Raw genomic sequence first — 24130 nt, 5'->3', positions numbered from 1 at the left:
CTGCTAGATTGGCACAAGCAGGGCCTAACAGCGGGAGCTCACCACGCTCCCCAGATTTGAACCACCTTTCAGCCAGCAAGTTCAGCAGCTCAGTGGTTTAACCTGTTGTGCCATCAGGTCACAAGCTACACCTCCTTAAATCCCCCTTTCCACACAACTCAGGACTCTTCCAAGTTTCCAATCGGACACAACTCTACAACACAAGATCTCATTCCAAAAGATTATAGTCATATCCAACAGAAGAGTCAAGTGCTACCAAAATATGTGGTTTACAAACATAACGTGCCCTTCTGAGTGCAGATGGTCATCAGTTAATCATTTTCAACGTGTGTCAGTTGATCAGAGTGCTGAAAAAATAGATCTCTTCCCATCCGCCCCAAAAAGAGGGAAATGGGAGGACATTCTTCTATGTCCTTGGTCCCTCAGAAGTCTCCCAGTCTCCCAAGTCAAGAAAAAGGTAGGTTTGGAAGGAAGAAACAAGAACTGAGGTCCCTTCCACACATCTGAATAAAATCCAACATTATCTGCTTTGAACTGGGTTATATGGCCATGTGGACTCAAGTAATCCAATTCAAAGCAGATATTGTGATATTTTCTGCCATGATATTCTGGGTTATTTGGCTGTGTGGATGGACCTTTAGTGTTTTTTTTTTTAAAAAAAAATAATAATAAAAAGGAGGTGCAAAGCCAGTGAGTGAGTACGACTACACTATGGCATTTTAGTTGCGTATTGATGGCAGCTAATTTTAACTATTGATGGAAAATGTTTTTAAATGGTGCATTTTTATTTTATTTTATGTGTTGATAGTGGTTGGATTGTTGTAGGTTTTTCGGGCTATATGGCCATGTTCTAGAAGCATTCTCTCCTGACGTTTCACCTGCATCTATGGCAAGCATCCTCAGCTCGAAAAACCTACAACAACCCTGTGATTCCAGCCACGAAAGCCTTCGACAATGCATTGATAGTGGTTGTTATATATATATATATATATATATATATATATATATATATATATATATATATATTATTATTATTATTATTATTACCCTTTCCAGTAGGACTTTGTATACTAGGGTGAAGCGCTTGCCTGCTGCTTGCTGATTGGCTCCCTTTCTCCTCCTCTTCCTTCCTATTGGCTGAAGCGCGCAGCCCGGCCTGATTATGGCGGCGGGGGCTGCGAATCCGTGACTGAGGGCCATTCTCTTCCTTCTCTCCGCTCGGGATGGAGGCGGCCTTGAAGCGGGAGCTGGGCACCTCGGTGCTGCGGCCGGTGGGCCACTCCGGGGGAGGCTGCATCAGCCAGGGAGAGAGCTTCGACACGGACCACGGGCGCCTCTACGTCAAGAGCAACGCCCGCCCCGAGGTAGGGCCTGGGCTTCGGGGGAAGGACCCCTCTATTGTAGAATGAATGGATGGGGTTAATTCATTCATGGCCCAGTGCTGCAGAGTCACGAGGCTCCTGATTGGGGCAGAGAGGGCTCGAGGCCTTGCCCAGCTGCCACCGCCCAGGATCCCAAGGCCTTGAGCCCTCCAGGTGGTTTGGACTTCAACTCCCACCATGCCTAACAGCCAGTAGGCTGTTAGGCATGGTGGGAGTTGAAGTCCAAACCACCTGGAGGGCCCAAGTTTGCCCAAGCCTCATCTACACAGTGGAATTTGATCCACTTTGTTGCCACTTGAACTGAAACTTCTTAACACTATGGCCTTATGGGAGTTTCAGTTTTGCAAGGCCTTGAGCCTTCTCTACCGAAGAGTGCTGGGGCCCCTCCAAACTATAAATCCCAGGATGGCATAGCACTCAGCCATGGCAGTTAGAAGTGGGGTCAAACTTCGTTCACTCTATGACTGTAGGTGCACACTTAGTAAATCAAAGTGTAGAGTTTTCCACAAATGAGAAGTTACAACCAGCTTGTATAAGCTTGTATTTGTAAGAAGGCTTTCCTGATCAGAGCATTCAGGTGCCTGAGGCCCAGGCCCTTAGCCAGGATTTCGTTTCGGGGGGGGGGGGGGGGTGGCTGATTTTTTTCCAGGGGGGGTTTCGGGGGGGGGGCTGAGTTTCGGGGGGGGGGCTGAGACTGAGTGAAAGAGGGTCTAGCCTAGCAAACCTTTTGTATCATTACCCCAATACCCCCATGCATATGGGATATATTGAGTATGATGATCAGATCATGATATGAATAAACATAACAGTTTAAATAATGCTCCAATAAGGCCTTTTCACGAACCACCATGAAAATTTTGGGGGGGGGTGGGGGCTGAAGCCCCCCAAGCTCCCCCCCCCCCCCAGCTACATGCCTGCTGAGGCCCCTTCCATTCAGCCCTATATCCCAGAATATTAAGGCTGAAAATCCCACAATATCTGCTTTGAACGCGGTTATCTGAGTCCACACTCGGATAATGTGGGATTTTCTGCCTGGGATATAGGGCTGTGTGGAAGGGCCCATTGTGGGTTATTCCGCCTTGATATTCTGGGTTATATGGCTGTGTGGAAGGGCCCTGACTCTCTTGAATTCCTGCTGTGCTCACAGTAGAAATGGCCACTTGCTAGAGAGATAAACAATTGAAAGAGGGCCGTTTAGATAGAACAAATTAAATAATCAGACATGACCCATCGGTTTGCTAAACAATCACTTTTATGTTCTGTGGTGTCTCCTGCTTGTTCTGATTTAGTGCTGAGAAGGCAAATGTATTCACAACTAAACTTCTGGGTTTGTGCAGCAGCAGAATTGCCAATGGGGCAGATAGATAGATAGATAGATAGGCATGGCTCCATTGGGTCTGTTTTCTCCTTTTACAGGTTTCTGAAGTTCTGAACTGTAGGTTGAGTATCCCTAATCCAAAATGTAAAATGCTCCAAAATTGTCCACATAATGACACCTTTGCTTTCTGATGGTACACACGCTTGGTTTCATCATGCACAGAATTATTATAACTATTGTGTTTAAAATTACCTTCCAGCTCCATATATAAAGCAAATATTTATTTATTTATTTCCAGCATTTCTGCCCCATCCTTCTCAAGGGGGAATCAGGACGACTTACATTTGGCACAATTTGATGCAATTAAATATAGCAAAGCAATATAACAACAATTAAAACAATAAATAGAACATTAATTAAAGCAATAAAAACTATTAACCGCCGTATCACCATTCTAGTCTCATTCCATATCCAAAGCGCTGTTTATGCCTGCTGTCCAAAAGCCTGGTCCCAGAACCATGACTTCAATTTCTTCCTAAAAGACAGGAGGGATGAAGCTGATCTTACCTCGTTGGGAAGTGAGTTCCACAGGCAGGGGGCTACAGCCGAGAAGGCCCTGTCTCTCGTCCCCGCCAGATGTATTTGCGATGCTGGCGGGAGCAAGAGCAGGGTTTCCCTGGATGATCTTAAACTGCAAGGCGAGACGTAGTGGGAGTTGCGTTTGGACAAGTAAACTGGGCCAGAACCGTATAGAGCTTTATAGGTCAAAACCAGCAATATGAAACAAGAATGAACTTTGCATTTAGACCTGGGTCCTGTCTCCAGGTTATCATGTTATGTATGTGCAGATATCCCAAAATCTGAAAAAAATAATCAAAATCCAAAACACTAAGTATTTAGATAAAGGATACTCACCCTATATTGGCCAGATTACTTTGATTGGTTTATTTCATTTTAAAAGGGAATCAGATTGCTCAGACATATAAAAAAGGTAAAAAGATCAGAAATTGTTGGAAGCGGACAATAGAATTGCTCTGGAAGACCTAAAGATTCCTTCAGGTTCCTTCATGTGTTCTCTCTGGAAACCTCTAAATCCCCATCTACACTACCATATAAAATCCAGATTATCATCTTTGAACTGGATTATATGGAATTGTAGACTAATATAATCAAATTTTGAAGCCGATAGATCCAGCATGATCAGAGGAAGTTGACCACAGAGTTACACTAGAAGACCTAGGATTTCTACAAAGAATATTTTTGATCAAATCTGTAAATAATCAAATCAGCAAAAGTAAAAACCACAAACATGGAGGGATAAAGAGTACATGATGATGATGATGATTTGATACACAACAAGTTTAGTACACATCAAGCAAAATCACTTTGCTGGCTTTTGCATTGGATCACATGTCAGACACTTCCCAAGTGTCTAGGACTGTGTGATGTATTGACAAATAATGCATGCATATCTGAGTAGGGTGGCCTTTTGCAGTTGACAGATAGTAATTTTGTCAGTGCCTATTGTTTTTAAGTGCAGGCCAAGGTCTTTAGGCACTGCACCCAGTGTGCAGATCACCACTGGGACCACCTTTACTGGCTTGTGCCAGAGTCTTTGCAATTATTATTATTATTATTATTATTATTATTAGGTCTTTTACCTTGTACATCCTTGGAAGCATAACAAGTTAGAAAGAAGAGTACATGCCTTAGAAAGGAATTGTTGACTGGACTTGGTTCATTTGCACGTGTTTGCTGAAAAAAAAATCAAGGAAAAAATTGTAATCTAGTCCTTGGACTGATGAGTTCAAATTCCATCTTGGCCAGAAACCATGGTAATTTACTGAGCCTTTGGAGCCCCCGGTGGCGCAGTGGGTTAAACCCCTGTGCCGGCAGGACTGAAGACCAACAGGTCACAGGTTCGAATGTGGGGAGAAGCAGATGAGCTCCCTCTATCAGCTCCAGCTCCTCATGCGGGGACATGAGAGAAGCCTCCCACAAGGATGATAAAAGCATCAAATCATCTGAGTGTCCCCTGGGCAACGTCCCTGCAGACGGCCAATTCTCTCACACCAGAAGTGACTTGCAGTTTCTCAAGTTGCTCCTGACATGACAACCCCCCCCCCCCCCAAAAAAACCCTCAGCCTTTATTACACTTGTTGTTCAGAAAGCTTTTCTGTTCACACATGAAGTAGAGAGGGGTTGCAATGGTCTGTGTTTTGTTTCAAAGGGGATGCACAGCTAAAGTTAGTAGAGAGTTGAAACCTGCATTGCTATTTTGGTAGCTTCATTATTTAAGGTGCTTACCCACCATTTTTGTTTGGATATTAAAAATAAGCTGGGCTGAGAAAGATGTAAGCATGTTGTATTAATGGACGAAACAGTAAATCGTATATTTTAGAGTACTTCTAAAAGCCTTTTCTTTTTTCTGACAGGCCAGAAGAATGTTTGATGGCGAAATGGCAAGTTTAACGGCCATCTTACAAACTCACACCGTGAAAGCTCCTAAACCTATGAAAGTTATTGATCTGCCAGAGGGCGGTGCTCTGCTTGTGATGGAGCATTTGGATATGAGAGGTTTAAACAGGTAAGTTTAACTTTTAAGTGTGATTTAGTTGCCCACTTGAGGACAAATATCAGTGATTCCATATCCTAAAAACAAGTGAATTCTAAGGAATGTATTCATATGTTTAATCCAGAGTTGGGTGATATCTTAACGCCCCAATTATTTTTATGTAGCCCTCTGAATACATTACAGAAGATCCTACTTTCATTTTAAAAGTTACATTTATTGTCCTTGTGCCTCACACTGAGTTGAAACCTACATGTCACCTGTGGTTCTCAACCTGTGGGTCCACAGGTGTTTTGGCCTACAACTGCCAGAAATTCCAGCCAGTTTACCAGCTGTTAGGATTTCTGCTCTGACCTAATGTTTGTGTGTTGATTTGAGATAAGATAGTAAATTCGTTTATTTGCATTGGAGGTTTGATGTATTTGCTCTAATGAGATGCCTTGAACCCCAGAAAGGAAAAACATGAATGAAAAATATTATCTCTTCTTATGAGCTTAATGCCTGAAGATAATTTTTTCTACAAGCAAAATACATGTAGATAATCACAACATGAACTAACGTATGAAGTGGTTTGAATGTTGCATTAGAAGACCAGGATTAGAACCTCTGCTTGGCCCGGAAATTCACTGGGTGATCACATTTTCTCAGCCTTAGAGAAAAGGCAAAATTATCTGAGCAAATTCTGTCTGGGAAACTCCCGTTTGATCCAAGATGCTGGCTGCACCTTCTCATCATCATAGGCTATCACTCATTGCCGAGTATGATTGCCTTCCAAGTGCTGGTCGCAGCTGACCTCCAGCTGGAGCGCTCAAGGGCCAGGGCTTCCCAGTTCTTGGTGTCTATTCCAGAGTTTTTAAGGTTGGCTTTGAGCCCATCTTTAAATCTCTTTTCCTACCCACCAACATTCTGTTTTCCATTCTTGAGTTGAGAGTGTTGTAACTGGGAGACAGTGATTGGGCATTCAGAAGTGGTCAGTCCAGCAAAGTTGATGGCAGAGGGTCATCGCTTCAATGCTGGTGGTCTTTGTTTTTTCCAGCATGTTGACATTTATCTGTCTGTCTTCCTAAGAGATTTCGGAGGCATCGATGATGGAATCATTCCAGAAGTTGAGAGTGACGTTTGTAGATAGTCTACGTTTTGCAAGCATATATCAGGGTTGGGAAGACAATAGCTTTATAAACAAGCATCTTAGTATCCCTACGATTGTCTCAATCCTCAAACACTCTCTGCTTCATTCAAACAAATGTTGCACTTTTAGAGCTCAGACCATGTTGAATTTCAGTGTCAATGTTAATTTTTGTGGAGAGGTGGCTGCCTTGGTAGTTGCCAAGGTGATGGAAATTGTCAGCCTTTTGTAATGTCACACCATTAAGCTGTATTTTGGCATTTCAGAGGGATTGGTTGGTGTCTGCTGAAAGCACCTTGGTTTACTCAATGTTCAATGAGAAGCTGAGCTTTTCTTATGCTTCTGCAAACATGTTTAGAGTAGCGTGTAGGTCTTCTGAATGAACACAGACTATATTATAATCAGCATTCACCTCCTATAATACACAAGTATTAATCATATATTTAAATGCTTCAAGGAACGAACAAGATACAAACCCACAAAATATACCAGCAAACATAAAATCAACAGAAAAACCAATGCATCAGTCAATTTAACGCAAAATTAATATTTGATGAAACAGCCAAGTTTTGACTGCTTGTGATTAAAAGTAACATTTTGGTTTCTTAGGCATTCAGAAAAACTTGGATCACAGTTGGCCGATCTCCACCTTCAAAATCAGAAGCTTGGGGAGAGACTGAAAAAAGATGCAAACACTGTTGGTAAAGTGCTTTGTCTTTAGCTGTTTATGACTTGCTAAATAAGACTGTAGTTGTAAAATTGAGCATTTGCTTTTTGTTCTATAAAAACCATTAGACCATTTCTGTTACATATGTAGTAATGCGAGTATCAACAAGATTATGCTCTACCTAGACTGAAACAGAGAAGGCTTGTATAAAATTATACGTTTTGAACATTTAATAAAGCAGCGGAATAATTGTAGTTAATATTGTGGTTAACATGTTTTCTTATTGTGCTGTACTCTTTGAAATAATCGGCTCTCCCTCCCTTTTTCTTTATTTAAGGTAAGGGTGAAGAACATTCAGATGTCCAATTTGTGGAAAAGTTTGGGTTCCACACTGTCACTTGCTGTGGTTATCTTCCACAGGTAGTGTCTACTTATTTGTTTCTTTGGAATGTTTACTTTTTATGTTGAGAGTGATATGAAGAAAAATATATATGTTACACTTAGATTTTCATTATACTTGAGACTAGCTTTTAGAAAACAACTTAACACCTGGTTATTTAAGAAGGCATTTGGTGAATGACAGAAACATGTAAATATAGAAGTAGTTAAAGATATCCTCGGGATTGTGCAAGGCTCGAATGTTTTATGTATTGTGTGTGACTGTTGTTTTATAATTTTAATGGTTTTACTCTATTGTCCTTATTGTTTTGATATATGTTGTTTTATACATGTCAAGCATTGAATTTTGCCATTGATTATGTTGAGAGCCTCTTTGAGTCCCTCTAGGGGTGAGAAAAGCGGTATATAAGTGCAATAAATAAATAAATAAATAAATGGAGATAGATAAATGTAGCTGGTTTAGAGTCCAGGACTAGTATTACAGATTTACCTTTTGGTACAGGTATCTTGTTCTTCCTTTGCTGTGAAAATAACTGTACCTACCTATCTACCTATCTATTTATTTACTATATTTGTACCCCACTATTCTCAACCCCTAGTAGGACTCAAAGCGGCTTCACATATCGGCAATCATTAAATCCCTTAAAAACATACAATTGGTAAAAGCTATGGGATGGTTTTAGTAATACCCAATTAAGACCTATTCGAACCCAACATTAACGGCCACTCTGCAAGGATTTTCTATAAAATGAATAGCCTTAGCAAGTGTTGCTGAACTTGTCATTTCAGAACAACTGATCAAGCTTTGTGAGTTGTTTTTGTTGTAGCTGTTTGATCTATTTACATTAAAGAAGGAAGAAATAAATTCACTTTTCAAAGCAGCTATTAGTGGAGTCTGATCCTATCCTGCTGTGTGTGGGAGTTTCCACTTATGTAAAGGAAATCTGCTTAGTTTCAGCACTCCTGTTGAGTTTGCTGTGAATCAGAACCCTGCCCCCCAATCTCTCTATTTGGTTCTTTAATTAGAATGCAACAATTTAAAAAGAACTTTGCTATAGAGCTCTCCTATAAAAATTGTAGTTTACCATTTTTGTACAGTGATCATACCGATAACATTCACCTGTGGTGATTTGACCCTCATATCTTCAAAGCAGGATTCTCACTGGATCCACTTCTGTATTCTCTATAAGATTATTATTCTTCCTGCTAGGTCTTGGTACTAGGCATAGTGTCCTGGCAGTAGGCATGTATAATGATTCTCAATTTGGGGGAATAGACAAGATATGAATAGTAATGACAATAAATGAGATACAGATATTTTTGCATTCTTTACATTCTAGCACATAGATATTTGAAATTGGAGCTTTATTTTATTTTAATGCAATTTGTTTATTATAAGCTTTTCTTAATACGTAACACCTTTTGCTATTTCCACCTACAGAATTCACATCCTTTTTTAACTTCATCCAAACCCTAATTCCATTTGTCACTCTCACCACATCAGTCCAATAATACTTATTCTTTCTCTTTCTGCTAGTAACTATCTATATGCAAATAATAATACTGCCCAACATTTCTATCATTGAGTTTTCATTCACTTTCCTAATCATATTTAGTATATCATATCACAATACCAATGTACAGCCTAAGAAAAAAGGTATGTTTCTCACCAGAGTATACCTTTTTAACCCTAAATCACTTCTACTATCACAGAAGCCAGTAGGAGTAGGCAAGTTTAAGTAAACTGCTATGACTTAACTATCCCTTAACCTTTGGTTGTCCATCTGCAGGTGAATGAGTGGCAACAGGATTGGGTGACTTTCTATGCAAGGCAGCGAATTCAGCCTCAGATGGACATGATCGAGAAGAATTCAGGAGACAGGGAAGCGAGAGAGCTTTGGGCAAAACTCCAGGTCTGTTGGATCCTTAGAAGGCATTCTCACCCTTGTAAAATCACTGATTATTTTCAAAAGTTAACAAAGCTTTTGCTTACCCAACATCCTTGAGTAGGTAAGGAACAAGCCCTTCTATTTTAATTTTAAGTAAAGAAATGACTTTTCAAGTAGTTCAGGTTTGAGCTGTAATATATTAAGTAAAGTAGTAATTAGAAAGTGAGATCAATAAGAACTGATCAATCTATTTGGGCATACTTTTGTTAACAAACATTAAACTGGTGACTTCTCCCTTGATCCTATTCAATCATATGTGTTTCCATGCAACCAGTTGACTCTTGGTGATGAATTTCATAGGGTTTTCTTAGACCAGGAGTACACAGATATGGTTTTGCCAGTTCCTTCTTTTGAAATGTCACTTACAGAACCTGGTATTTGTTAATGGTCTCCCATCCAAATACTAACCAGGCTTGATCCATTGGAGCTATTAGTTGGCATAATCAAGTTATAAATTAAAACCTTTTCCTTTGCCTTTACGTTAACATTGGTAACTCTTGCTTTTTCCCTCAGCTCAAGATCCCCAGTTTGTTTGGTGATATGGAGATAATTCCTGCTCTTCTACATGGAGATCTGTGGGGAGGAAATGTAGCTGAAGATGACTCTGGGCCAATTATCTTTGACCCTGCAGCTTTCTATGGCCACTCTGAGTATGAATTAGCAATTGCTGGGATGTTTGGTGGGTTCACTAGTTCATTTTATTCTGCTTATCACAGTAAAATCCCCAAAGCATCAGGATTTGATAAGCGACTCAAGCTGTACCAACTATTCCACTATATGAACCATTGGAATCACTTTGGAGGAGGTTACAGAGGTTCCTCTATCAATATAATGAAGAATCTGGTAAAATGATTCCCAATATCAAGGTTTTATATCCCTATTTGAAAATATAGGTGTATACCTCACCTGTGCATGTGTTCCAATAGATCCTGGCTTTGCACATCTGAAAGACCAACCTTGCTATGTTCCAGGTTTAGCTTCTCACTATTGACATTTATCGAAGAGCTATTAAAGAGGTAATGAATCCTAGATTTGCACAACAAGATATTTGCTCTTTAGATGAGGCTCTGGATCTGCTTTGATAAATGGAACTATAAAAAATTATTTGGGACAGGGTAGTTCAGAGAGAATCAGTGAAGAGGGAAAACCAAATAAGACCTTGGATCTGGATTATATTGCTTATCTCCTGGGTTCATAAAAGATATATCCTGAGTCGCCTTCGGGCTGATATGGGTGGGATACAAATATCGTAAATAAATAAATATCCACAGGTTGATTGGCAAATCTTTATTAATGTAAAAATATTTTTCTTCATAGTGACACACAAGAACATTTTGGGATTTTTATTGTCCTTTTAACGAGATTACTCCCAACCTTGTATTACAGTAATGAACATCAGAGAAGGAAGCATCTTTGCAACTGTATTTCATTGGAAGTGTGTCATCTGGTTCAAGGTGGTTCTTTTGTTGAGCATTCTCAATATGGCTTCAGTGGTGACAGTCTATGCCTTCAGCATTTGAATTCAGAATGGACCATTCATATGTACCTCAATTTGTAGTGATTTGTTACAGTCTCATTTTTTCTTCTTCTATGGCGTTTCTATTAGAGCCCATTCCTAGCTAGTACAGTCTTGGCCTACAAATAAATTGGTTGCCTGTAAGGTGATGTTCTGTCACTAATGAGCTAGCTGTATCTACGGATATATGTAGCCCTCTCAAATTTAATTTCTTATGGCATTCATTCCTTAGAGGTCTTCTTTATATTGTGTACTGAGCTCCTCAGAGCTGTGGTAAAATGAAGCTGAATTCTTGTGGGAAAAACAATAATGCGGAAAAAACAAGGACAGTGCCATAAAATCCGGAGATGTGTTCTGTCCATTTTCAAGCCATTATACCCTACTTCTAAGGCAAGACTCCTATATCTTTAGCTGCTGCTCTGTAGGCAAAAAAAAAAAAAAGTTGTTAGGGCAGAAGAACCCAACAAGGAAAACTGCCAACATTATTGCTAACTAGATCCCATCAGAACAAATCATCTTCAAAAAAATCCATTGGAAATGCTATTTCCTAGAACTATTTTTCTCCATACAATTATACTATTCCTGGCTGATACTGAAAGTTTATTATCAATGCTCATTGGGTGACCAGGTGGCAGCTTCTCCCATACTGTGGCATGATGGAGTGGTAAATTGAAAGTGAGGGAAGAAATTCTCTTTCGCTGTTAGTTAGGGATTTTGATTCTACCCCCTGCACTAATCTGGTAGGTTAAATTGGCTGTTAGAAAGTTATCTGCAGTTATTGTCCCACCCTTTTCTGTCTTAAACGTTGGTAGGCATATTAGTTTCAAAACTCTTCTGGAAATGCTCCGGAATGGAATCTGTAAAATGATTCACCTTTTGGCGGCCAGCTCACCTAAATCAATGAGTATTCTCCCAATTACATAACCATTCACTTTGCATTGTTCCAGCAGTCCTGAAGGGTTTTTAGATGTAAGTGTTGCTCTAATGGTACTCAATGAACTTAGATCTCTGTGGAGACATTAACATAAAAATATTGTGTTCTGGATGGGATGTCACATATAAAGGGGTCTAATGCCTAAAAGCGTATCACAAATTTTCTAGACAACATTTTTGACAGCAATTTTACTTTTGTTTTCTTCATTCTAAGATCGCCAGTTATGTAAAGTGCAAGAGTCTTCATGTGAAACTAAGACTGTTTTTGTTGGCTTTGTTTTGACATTCCATTGCTGTTTTTCTTAAAAGCTTGGTTTACCCTAAAAAGAGTAAGACTTACGAAGTTATCATTAATTTTAATAGAGTGTGTTTTGATTTCAGTAGTAACATCGTTGGCTGTTTACTCTGGATTTGGAAAAAAAAAACCTCAAACATTTCTCATGAGTATAGCTTTTCCTGGTGTTGAAATAAAATATCTTCCATACTGTTTAATTTGTCTTTATCTAGTTAGAAAATATAAGTGATAAAAATGGATTGATATTATTGTCTGGAGGGAATATACTTATGGTGATAGGTTTTGCAAACATTTTGGAAAAAAGGTAAATATCGAACACATAGTGCACTGTACCATACTCAAAGGGAAGGCAGACCTTCAGGCTACTGGGATCTTTCTTACTTGAACTCAAAGCCAGATAGAAAAAAGTGTCTTATGGTATCTGTTGCACCACACACTTTCATTCTATATAAAAATATAAAGTTATATATGGTTTATTACTGATCAAGGACTATAACAGAGTAATTTGGATGTAAAAATTGGTATTTTAAAAAGCATTTGAGGCCAAACCCCTATTAATCACTCATAGATCTACTAGACCAGTGGTTCCCAACCTTTTTTTGACCAGGGACCACTTTGACCAGGGACCACTCTCCAACATTAGTACCAAAACAGCTACAAATAAGTTTTTGGTCCACTTTAGATTTGGTTTGGTTAGTTGGGGTGTTGATTCTGCATTGGGTAGACCACATCAGCTCTAGTTTCTGATACAGAACATATGCCATCCAGTAGTCTCCATTTACTTGCCCACAGAACACCATATTTAATAATCTAGAGCTGATGTGGTATATCAATGCAATTTTCTGAATCGGCACCCAAATAACCCCAGGAACAGGAATAAAAAAAGACACCAAGGCTATCCCGCTTCCATGTGCCACATGGAACAGCTCAGGGAGAGGGAGGGAGGAGGAGAAGCAGCAGTGAAGAGGCTTGTTATTGCACCTTTCATGAGTAGTCAGCCTCTCTCTTCCCGACACCTCCATTGCTTCTGTACTATAAGGGTTTTGCGAGACCAGTTGCTCTTGTTGCAATGCTGTGGTAATGGTGAGGCTGCGGACCATATTTTAGTTTTTGGGGACCATTGGTGGTTCACGGACCACAGGTTGGGAACCACTTTACTAGAAGATTGCAATCAACTGCAGTAATATTTTTGTTCCCTTGCTTTCCTCATAGTTCAAGGCAGGATACAACATGGTTAAAACACAAAGATAAAATATAATGCTATTTAAATGCATATTTTCAAATACACACTGAAAGCACAGGCAGAGTAGGGAATGCCCTTGAAAACCTTGGAAGGCCATATTCTCCAACTCAAATTTTCACCATGTTTTGGGATCTTCCTGGGCCCAGAAAACATTTTGAGGCAAAAAGTATTTACATTTTTGTGCCCAAGAACTGCTTTGACCAAAGAGCTGGAAAGCTCCCATCCTGGTAGAAACGCCCTCTATGTGCCCTAGGGCAGTTTTGAGACATTTGAGTGCAATTCTTTTCTCTGGATTAAAAAAAAATTACCTCTGTGGGCTGTCACTGGCTGTGCTTTGCCTGCAACTTATTTTATGTGCCTTGCCTTTTTCTATGATGGCCTTATGAGACCAGGTCTCCCTCCCTGTGCAAGAGATGTAAAAACCCAGACTTTTCATTGACACTTCTAGTATTAAGTCTTCAACCATATAGGTCTGGCAGTAGTGGTGCATCTACACTGAAGAATTGATGTAGTTTGACACCACTTTAACTGTCGTATCATAATAATAATACTTTATAGCCTGCCCCCTCTCCCTGAAGGGACTCTATGCTATGGAAATGTGGGAGTTGCAGTTTGGTGGGGCACCTGAACTATTGGAAAGATAAGGTTACAGACCTTGAAAAACTACAACTCCCAGGACTTAGCATCGAGGCCTGGTAGTTAAAGTGAGATCAGGTTGGATTAATTGTATAGTGTAGATGTACCTAAATATTTAAAACGAACTCGAATTTACCCCATTAGGTACTGTTTTCACCCATCTTGCTTTGGACTGTTAATGTTGGAAGTGTGAATGACATTAAGTTTCAAATTTGTGCAACATTTTTATTGTTTTCCCAATTCAGCATCCAAAAATATATCAAAACAGCTACATTATTGAAAGCAATAGAGGTCTGAATTTCAGGTGTGATACTTAAATCCTCTAAGACAGCTTTGAAGTGCCATGAACACTTATCTATCTATCTATCTATCTATCTATCTATCTATCTAAATAAATGTAATGTAATGTAATGTAATGTTTGTTTGTGGGATTAACATAACTCAAAAACCACTGGACAAATTGTAGCCAGATTTGGCCACGAGATACCTACTAACCCAAAGAGTGACCATCACTAAAAAAATGATTTTATCATTTGGGATTTATAGTTAACCTACAATCAAAGAGCATCCTGAACTCCCATAACCAACAGAAAACACTAGAAGGTTTTGGTGGGCATTGGCCTTGAGTTTGGGAATTGTCGTTCACCTACATCCAAAAAGCACTGTAGACTCAAACAGTGATGGATCTGAACCAAATTTGGCACTGATACTCCATATGCCCAAATATGAGCACAGATGGAGTTTGGAGAAAATAGACCTTGACATTTAGGAGTCATATATATCAATCTATGGCTGGATTTTGTCAGGAGGGCTTTGATTAAGTTTTCTTGCCCTGGTAAGGGAGTAGGACTGGATTGCCTTAAGGCAGCATTTCTCTACCTGTGGGTCGGGACCCCTAGAGGGTCAGGAGGGGGTGCCAGAAGAGTTGCCAAAGACCACAAGAAACACAGCATTTTCTGTTGGTCTTGGGGGTACTGTGTGGGAAGTCTGGCCCAATTCTATCATTGGTGGGGTTCATAATGCTCGTTGATTGTAGGTGAACTATTTTTTTTTGTCTTGTCAGGAGCGACTTGAGAAACTGCAAGTCGCTTCTGGTGTGAGAGAATTGGCTGTCTGCAAGGACGTTGCCCAGGGGATGCCCAGATGATTAGATGTTTTTTTTAAATCATCCTTGTGGGAGGCTTCTCTCATGTCCCCGCATGAGGAGCTGGAGCTGATAGAGGGAGTTCATCTGCCTCTCCCCGGATTTGAACCTGCGACCTGTCAGTCTTCAGTCCTGCCGGCACAGGGGTTTAACCCACTGCGCCACCGGGGGCTCCAGGTGAACTATAAATCCCAGTAACTACAATTCACACACACACACACACACACATGTATATGACAGATATAGTATCCTAGATTTGACAGGGACTCCTAAAGGAAGACAAATATGTTGCATGTTCCAGAGTAGGCAAACCAGGCAATCTCTATACCAACAGTGACAAAGCAACAACGAGAAATACTGTTTACCCACAAGCATAAAGAATTACATATATTAGAAACTAACACTTTCTGATTATTTTCCAGATCACCAGACTGGGCCACAGCAACGCGTGGCAGGGGGTGGCTAGTGTCCTAATACATGACAAACCCCAAGATTCCTTGGTACAGGAATGGGTAGACTTCCGCCCTCCAGGTGTTTCGGACTTCCAACTCCCACACGAGTGTGGGTTGAAGTCCAAAACTCTGGAGGGCGGAAGTTGGCCCGTTCCAGCCTGAGCAGGTCGCCCTAGCAATCCCTGCGTCATCCGGAATAGCCGCACAGTATCAGAAACAGAAGAACGCCGGTCGCCATTGGCTAGCGGTGTCACGCGACGAGGAGCTTCCTTCTGGTTATTGGCCGCCTGCTCGCTGGTGTGGAGACGGGATTGGACCGCGAGGGCGGCTGTGGGCGCGGCTGCGGAGGGTTTGCCCGCGCGCGGGCGGAAGCGGCAGAGCGTGCTCCCTCGTGCGGCGTCCGGGCGGAGTGGAGTGGAGTGAGGGAGAGAGGGAGGCTGGATGTGGCGGCGCCTGCTGGGGACCATGTCCGCGGAGGGGGCTCCCTGCCGCCGCCCGCGCCCGCCCAAGGACGCGCTGCGGCACCTGCGCTCCCGGGAGAAGCGCCTGGGGGCCCCGGGGGCCTTGGCCAAGGGCGGCGCCAGCACCGTCTTCGTCCAAGTGGCGGCCGCCGGGACCCGGGACGTAGGAGCCGCCGTCTACGTCTTCTCCGAGTACAACCGGTCAGTGGGGCCCCTCCCCCATGCGGATCCTTCCTTGTTACACGAACCGCCCCCTTTGGGGTGCCTCTACGCTGTAGAATGAACGCAGTTTGGCGCCGCTTCAGATTGTGTTATGGAATCATGGGAACTGCAGCTTTAGAAGGCCCTTCGCCTTCCCTGGCAACGAGTGGTGGCGACCTACCAAACTGCAGCTCCCATGATTCCAAAGCATGGAGCCCTAGCAGTCAAAGTGGTGCTGAACTGCATTAATTCAACAGTGTAGAGCAGTGTTTCTCAACCTGGCGGTCGGGACCCCGGGGGGGGGGGGGTCGCGAGGGAGTGTCAAAGGGGTCACCAAAGGCCATCAGAAAACACAGTATATTCTATGTACAGACCTCACTACTTCTGAGGATGCTTGCCATAGATGCAGGCGAAACATCAGGAGAGAATGCCTCTAGTTTCCAACAGACCTCACTACCTCTGAGGATGCTTGCCATAGATGCAGGCGAAACGTCAGGAGAGAATGCCTCTACACCAGTGGTTCTCAACCTGGGGTCCCCAGATGTTTTTAGCCTTCAACTCCCAGAAATCCTAACAGCTGGTAAACTGGCCGGGATTTCTGGGAGTTGTAGGCCAAAAACATCTGGGGACCCCAGGTTGAGAACCACTGCTCTAGACCATGGCCATACAGCCCGAAAAACAAAACTACAACAACACAGTATATTCTGTTGCTCATGAGGGTTCTGTTTGACCAAATTGTCTCATTGGTGGGCTTCAGAATGCTCTTTGATTGCAGGCGAACTATAAATCCCAGCAAATACAACTCCCAAATGCCAAGGTCTATTTTCCCCAAACTCCACCAGTGTTCAGATTTGGGCATATTGAGAATTCGTACCAAGTTTGGTCCAGGTCCATCCTAGCTTGAGTCTCTGGATGTAGGTGAACTACAACTCCAAAACTCAAGGTCAATGCCCACCAAACTCTTCCAGTATTTTCTGTTGGTCATGGGAGTAAAATGAACTATAAATCCCAGCAACTACAACTCCCAAATGACAAAATCAATCCCCACTGCCCAACCCCACCAGTATTCAAATGTGGGCGTATCCGGTATTTATGCTAAATTTGGTCCAGTGAATGAAAATACATCCTGCATATCAGATATTCACATTATGATTCACAACAGTAGCAAAATGACAGTTATGAAGTCGCAACAAAAATAACGTTGTGGTTGGGGGTCACCACAACATGAGGAACTGCATTAAGGGGTCGCAGCATTAGGAAGGTCGAGAACCACTGGTGTAGAAGCCGCCCCTCTTAAGGGAAGCAGTTCCTCCCATTGCCACAGGGGCTTCTTAATGTCTCTTTCAGAGAAGCTCCTCCTCACTTTCATATGGTTGGAACAGCATGGGCCAACTTAGGCCCTCCAGGTGTTTTGGACTTCAACTCCCACCATTCCTAACAGCCTCGGGCCTTTTTCTTTTCCCACTCAGCCGCTTAATGTTTCCCTGCTAGGTTTCCCCTCTCATTATACTATGTAGCAACATTTGAAAAATGTTCTGTTCCTGGTTTGAAAGTGTTATTTCTTGTTCAATTGTACATACTTACTTTGAAACTAGTTGTTAAACTCCAGAAACTTTCGTTTTTGTGGCTGCCACAAACTGTGTTGAATTGGTTGAGACTCTATCAAATATTCATTGAAAAACTTTAGCAAAACGTGCTGCAGGTTGTCTCACAGAAAACAGAAATTTGTGTGCACTGAACCATCAGAAAGCAAAGGGGTTCTTTTTCAGCCACTCATGTGGACAGCTTTGGATTTTGGAGCAATTTCAATAAGGAATATTCAACTTGCATTTCTCACTTTGACATGAATGAATAGTCAAGAATGCTGGTTGTAAAATAACCATAAGCACTGAATGTTGTTCATAGTATTATGTTTTTTATTCCAGGTACCTTTTTAACTGTGGGGAAGGTGTGCAGCGCCTCATGCAAGAGCACAAGTAAGCATAAATAGACATTGAGGTTGCAGTCCCTGAAGCAATTCAAGGTAATCAAGTGTAAATTTAATTGAATTGAAGTCCTTGACGAGTGTTATTTTCACCACAGGTTGAAAGTGGCTCGCTTAGACAATATCTTCCTCACTAGAATGAACTGGGCAAATGTTGGTGGTCTGTCTGGTGAGTTTGGCCAATTAATATACCGTATTCTATGTTTAAATTGTATTATTGTGAGTTTCCATGACAGGCAAAACTGTGGGGTGACACAAACGCACACACAGCTGCTGATGAATGATTAACCAGGCTGATCTTTCATTGGTTAATTGTATGTAGTTCTCAGAAGCACATGTCTGAGAAGTACATTGTTCATCACTTAAATCCAGCTGTTTGAAAGTCTCCTGTATGAACATGTCTATGTTTAGAGATTTCCAGAGAAGTTCCTTTCCTTGGTTTTGGTTCCTTCAAAGGCAGGTTTGGTGGGCTTTCTTAAGAGGGTGCTTCCAAACTCTGGAACTCCTTTGGAAAAGTGAGGCTAGTTGGCTTGGACCCTTCCCTGTTTACAGGGAAGATCAGAGAGGTCAGCTGCACTACTTGTAGGAAAAGTAGAATATAAGAATATTGAAAGTTCTATGATTTTCATTTAATAAGTATTAATTTTTGGAACTTGTTAACTGTTATCAAGTTGACTTTAATTTATATTGACCTTATGATTAGGAGAATTCAAGTTACTCTGTTATCAACAACACTATTTAGAGGTCTTACAGAGATCTATGGCTTCCTTATACAGCAGTGGTTCTTAACCTGTCAGTCACCAGATGTTTTGGCCTTCAACTCCCAGAAATCCTAACAGCTGGTAAACTGGCTGGGATTTCTAGGAGTTTTTTGGCCAAAACACTTGGGGACTTACAAGTTGAAAACCACTGTTATACAGCCAGCCCTCCACATTTGCGGATTTCATTTTTGCAGATTTGTTTGTTCTCAAATTTAATGAAATTAGATGAATTTCTAGGGTTCTCTAGGTCTTCTGGTGAAACTCTATGGCAGACTTCTGGTTATCATAGAGTCATGTTGGAACCTCTTTAGGAATCAAGTAGGCTGAAATGGGCCTTGGTTGACGCTTTGGCACTTTAGTTGTGTATTGATGACAGCTAGTTTTAACCATTGAGGGGAAGTATTTTTAAATTGTGGATTTTATTTTATGTATTGATAGTGCTTGTTTATAATTTTTATGTGTTTTATACTCCTGTACTTCGATCCCGCCTTCGTCACAAGTACGGTTGGCGGGGACGAGAGACAGGGCCATCTCAGTGGTGGCCCCTCGGCTATGGAACGCCCTCCCCAGGGATATTAGATCGCCCCTTCTCTTTTAACATTTTGAAAGCAGGTCAACGTGGCTCTTTGAGGAAGCATTTGCAAACACAATATAAGAGACATGGAGAAAAACGGAACAACTCGACGATGTTATTGGATAACGCTTTTAACTAAGAGTCTCAAATTGATATATGTTTTTTATTGATATTGATTGTTTTACTTGGTTTTATATTTAAATTGATTGTTTTTAAATTGTATTTTATGTCTTTGATATTGACTGTAAACCACTCCGAGTTGCCTGTGGGCTGAGAGGGGCAGTATATAAATGTAGTAAAATAAATAAATAAATAAATTATTATTGTCATCATCATCATCTTTTGGTACCCATTTGGTGGAAGTTGACCATGAAGTCTTATTGTAGATGCGAGATATTCCTGGAGAGATAAAAAGCAATGTTATTGTTTTAAGTTTTTAAGTTTTGCATGTGTCCAGTGCCCCTAATCCCAGCAAATGTGGAGAATTGGCTGTAGAGTTTATCCACCTGGCTCTTCCTTTTTTCCTAATACTTCTCCCTTACTGAGCATCATTGTATTTTCTAGTCATATGGCCAAAATATGATGATGTCTCTTTTTAGTCATCTTGGCTTCCAGTGGGAGAGTTCAGGGTTATTTTATCTTTTTTCCAGTCCATGGTATTGGTAATGGGTTCCTCCAATTTCGAATGAATTGATTATTTTCCTTTCTTCACTGACTAGCATCTCTGCAATTTCAGACTGATGGCACTTTTAAGGGTCTACCTTGTGCTTTTTTCCAGGAATGATTCTTACTTTAAAAGAAACAGGGGTTCCAAAGTGTGTGCTTTCTGGGCCTCCGCAGCTGGTGAGTGGAACATTTCCTGCAGTGATTCATTGTTCAGTCCTCCATCTAAGAGAATGACAGTAAATGATGAGCAGTCAATGATTAGCCATACAAAGGAGTGATGTTGCTGCAGTTCCTAAGCAATTTCTACATGAGTCTCATTTGGTTGGCATCCTGCTTTGGAATTGTTCACATGCATATCGTCCAAACTTTTCATCCAAATAAAATGTATTGTTATTAATGTACCAGAAAGTTTTATGCCTTTCTGGTACCTTAATAACAATACACTTTATTTATATTCCTCCCTTCTCCCCTAGAGGACTCAGAGCAATAATGTCGTATGTTCCATAACAGGAAACAGCACAATATTGGGAGTTTAGCATATAGCTAAGTCTATGTAATACTCTCTGTTGACAGGAGAAAGCATAGTTGGGAATTTAAAGCTTATTATTTTAAATTCTGTGGCATGCTAAATGTTTACTTTTTTTCCCACCACCATTTATAAGCTACTTAATTCTATATTCTCCTTATAGTTCTTGATTTTATATTTCAAATAGTATGTGAAAATGCAGGACATATGATCAGTTTGTGTCAATGTCTTCACCTTCTACTTGTAAAAAATAATATTTTGCAAGCTTGTTGTTGGGTTTGCAGTTAGGTAATCCATGTGATGTTACTTTGGATGCTTGAAAGAAAATAGTGTGTGCTTCTATTTTGCTCCAAAATATACGAAGTGCTGCTGTTCTTGACTTTTTCTCATTGTATTTGTTTCAGCAAAATTATCTGGAGGCAATCAAAGTATTTTCTGGTCCATTAAAAGGAATTGACCTAGGTAGGTACTGCAGTTCTGTACATTATCAATGGCATTCTTCAAATCTGTCCTTCCTGCAGACTGCTGCTGCAGTTTTATTGTTTTAGTCACAGGCTTATTTATCTAGACCAGAGGCTAACATCTTTGCAGTAATCTTTGATATTGTGACAGCTTATTTTGTGATTTGTAATTGCACATTTACTTCAAGAGCATCTAGCAAAGCAGTAATGCTTGTATTGTTTGGTTTTTTAAATATATCTTTTAATTTAGATTGGTCTGTGTAGCATTATTCAAGCACAAAATATTATTTAAAATTATTCTCTTCAGAGAAATATATCTACGAACAAAACCACATTAGTGCTTAGTTGTTAATGTGCTTTGTTGCAGCTGTGCGACCTCATTCTGACTCAGAATATCAAGATGAAACAATGACTGTCTATCAGGTTCCCTTGGTGGGTGAGTAAAATAAGGTGATATTAAGGGGTTGGTGGAATTTATTGGATTAATTTTTATTTTCATAGAAATCTTATGCACAATGGTGCATCTAAAGGTGAAATTCTGGATTATCCTGGGGTGGAACAGTAAGAGAAAACATAAGTATGAGAACATATGGATGGGGTGGGGGCAGTAGTTCTTTCTTATCAATTCGACAACTTCCTGTTTCTGGTGCTTAATAGCTTTTATGATGGTGCCTATTGTACTTACTATATTTATTCTGACTGCATCTTTGTTAGAATAAGGTAATATGCTGTTTGATCCAAACTCCTCTTAGTAACTTAAGTTGGCATGACAGAGTTGCATGGGAGTTATGCTAACATAGGTACATTTTTGATATTCCATAAGATGCCAGCTAATGCCATGTTCTATAGTGACAGCTGGACAATGCCCAATACAGCTCTGTCCCTGACATAAGTAACCACTGTGGAGGGATGGAACAGCTCTCTGGTTTCATCCTGAGTATTAGTCTATTGCCAGAGATGTATGCCTCGTCATTATTAAATAGGAACTTGTTCTTAGTGAGCTTTTTTGGCTGAATATGTTTTGAATCCAGGACTCACACATTTATTTAAAACTGCTCTATGTTCATAATAAGAACTGAAACCTTGAAAATGTTTTGTAAGACATTTATTTTCTGTTTTACATTGGTTCTGTATTGATTTTGTGCTGCTTTTTTGTAATTTCCATACTAAAATAGATAAGTGATATAGTGGTGGTTAAATGATAAGTGCTAACCAAATTATATGCTCCTTTGTAAATATGCTATTGAAAAGGTATTGAAACAGTTTTAGTAGAAGTGCAATTTAAATACAGTCTTCAGAGCAGAAAGTCATATATTTATGATCCAATGGTACTCCCCCTCCATTTTTCCCTCTTCTCCCAAAACAGGCAAAAAGCTGCAAGATGAGCAAAGGCCACATCTGAATTCTCAACCGCCAGTCGGTGATGTAGACCAAAAGCATATCATGATGCCAGGATCTCTGCCTGCAGAGCATCAGTCCCTAAAGGGTGACAGGAGTAAGGAGTCCCCTGAGAAAACAGGTGAAGAAGTTGTAGTGTTTGTTAATTTGAAAAAAAAAATCCACTGATGAATTTTTAAGATTCAAGCCAACAGGTTGGTAATTGTAAATCAGAGGAAACTGGGTTTCGCTTTAGAACCTCCAGTTTTGAGCTGCAAGTGTCTGCAAATGAAGGGCTTTCTAAGGCCTTGTTTGGTATCAAAACCTCATACATTTCTCTGCTGTCGAGTAAGCGTTAATGGTAAACGGCAGACCTCTGTGGCTGGAGAACAGGTACCCAAGCTGGAATGGGCCCCTGTCACAAGGTAGAAATTATGTAAAATGGATCATTGAGGGCTATATGGGACAAAGGAATTTGAATTGTGTTGGAGTGACTAATTCCCCATCCTAATTGCTGTGACAGCAGTCCTAGCATGTTACTTAACAGGAAGTTTACTCTCCCAGCATATCCTTGATCTGCCAGGCTAAAGTGATTTAACCAGTGGGGTCTTCTGAACACAAAATAACCTTTTAAAAATGTTAATAAAACAGTTAATAATGTTTGGCTGTAATGCCTACAAGGATTTTAGAACTAATGGCAGAGGACCACTATATCCCCTGATCGCCTTCTCATTTGCCCAATTTCACCAGTGGGAATTCTTTGCGAAATTTCATTATGAATTTCTGGCATAACAAGGCTAAGGCGCATGCCTGTGTCTCTGCAGTTTGCTTCATTTTCACTTTGTATTACAGGAGGGTCTCCAATACCTGCTTTCAATACCTCATCACTTTGTTGGGGTGGCATATTGTCCATCCAAGATTGCAAGTCCTTTGTAAATGGAAGCAATAGAGCAAAGGCATAGGTAAACCTCAGATAGTCCACGGGCAATTCAAATGGTTAGGTCTGCAGGATCAGCCAAATATTCTGGGGTCTATCTTCAATGTGATTTTTTTGGCATGAAAGTCTGCTGGTTTTGACAGGATGATTTTTTTTAAGTTATGTAAAAAGCTTGAATCTTAAGTACAGGGTTTTCTGTGTTTTCTTTTTAAAGATGGTAGGTGGCAGGTTGGTCAGAGGGATCCATCTCTTGTTGTTGCATTTATTTGTAAGGTAAGAGCTGTCTTGGAAAACATATGTAATCTACAAAATTTTTGTCTTATACTAAAGCTTTGATGGGTATTGTTTACAGATGGGATGCTTTGCTTTGAACTACCACTCCCGTAGTTGCTGTAGCATCTTTCCTCTGAGACAAAGTTGCCTTCAGTTTAGAAAAAAGATTCTCTATGCTTTCTATCATGCTTCAAGGACTAACTTCATTTCATTAAATTAGTTGCTTAGACTTGGAAGCTTTTGTTTGGCTTATTAATTTAATTACATGTTGGCTTTT

The 24130-nt window shown here is 40.6% G+C and overlaps 2 protein-coding genes across 3 annotated transcripts in view; both read left to right on the top strand.

The window, feature by feature from the left end:
• Positions 1-1143: 1143 nt before the first annotated feature.
• Positions 1144-12349, top strand: FN3KRP (fructosamine 3 kinase related protein). The gene is made up of 6 exons (XM_060764460.2): positions 1144-1364; positions 5136-5287; positions 7008-7099; positions 7403-7485; positions 9255-9377; positions 9927-12349. Exons 1-6 carry the CDS (start codon positions 1224-1226, stop codon positions 10263-10265), a joined length of 930 nt encoding a protein of 309 aa, XP_060620443.1. The 5' UTR covers positions 1144-1223; the 3' UTR covers positions 10266-12349.
• A 3663-nt stretch (positions 12350-16012) lies between these two features.
• Positions 16013-24130, top strand: part of ELAC2 (elaC ribonuclease Z 2) — a 28166-nt gene continuing 20048 nt past the window's right edge. The window contains exons 1-8 of one of the 2 annotated variants that reach the window (XM_060764461.2): positions 16013-16294; positions 18220-18270; positions 18377-18447; positions 20392-20456; positions 21210-21267; positions 21634-21702; positions 22633-22785; positions 23795-23853. In XM_060764461.2, the coding sequence (XP_060620444.2) occupies positions 16074-16294; positions 18220-18270; positions 18377-18447; positions 20392-20456; positions 21210-21267; positions 21634-21702; positions 22633-22785; positions 23795-23853 (747 nt within the window). In that variant the 5' untranslated portion in view covers positions 16013-16073. Of the gene's footprint in view, positions 16295-18219; positions 18318-18376; positions 18448-20391; positions 20457-21209; positions 21268-21633; positions 21703-22632; positions 22786-23794; positions 23854-24130 lie in introns of those variants that run through there. The other variant, XM_060764462.2, reaches the window with a different exon arrangement.

This window comes from Anolis sagrei, chromosome 2 (genome assembly GCF_037176765.1).
Source record: "Anolis sagrei isolate rAnoSag1 chromosome 2, rAnoSag1.mat, whole genome shotgun sequence".
In the NCBI taxonomy this organism is placed as follows: Eukaryota; Metazoa; Chordata; class Lepidosauria; order Squamata; family Dactyloidae; genus Anolis; species Anolis sagrei.
Note: the sequence above shows the minus strand (reverse complement) of the source record. Positions and strands in the feature narration are given on the sequence as shown.

What these genes read in the sequence shown, in the direction of transcription:
- FN3KRP (XM_060764460.2), top strand. Translation starts at nt 1,224, where the DNA reads ATGGAGGCGGCCTTGAAGCGGGAGCTGGGCACCTCGGTGCTGCGGCCG. An exon ending in GATATGAGAGGTTTAAACAG is followed by an intron (nt 5,288 to 7,007) that starts GTAAGTTTAACT and finishes TTGGTTTCTTAG; the next exon opens with GCATTCAGAAAAACTTGGAT. An exon ending in GCTGTGGTTATCTTCCACAG is followed by an intron (nt 7,486 to 9,254) that starts GTAGTGTCTACT and finishes GTCCATCTGCAG; the next exon opens with GTGAATGAGTGGCAACAGGA.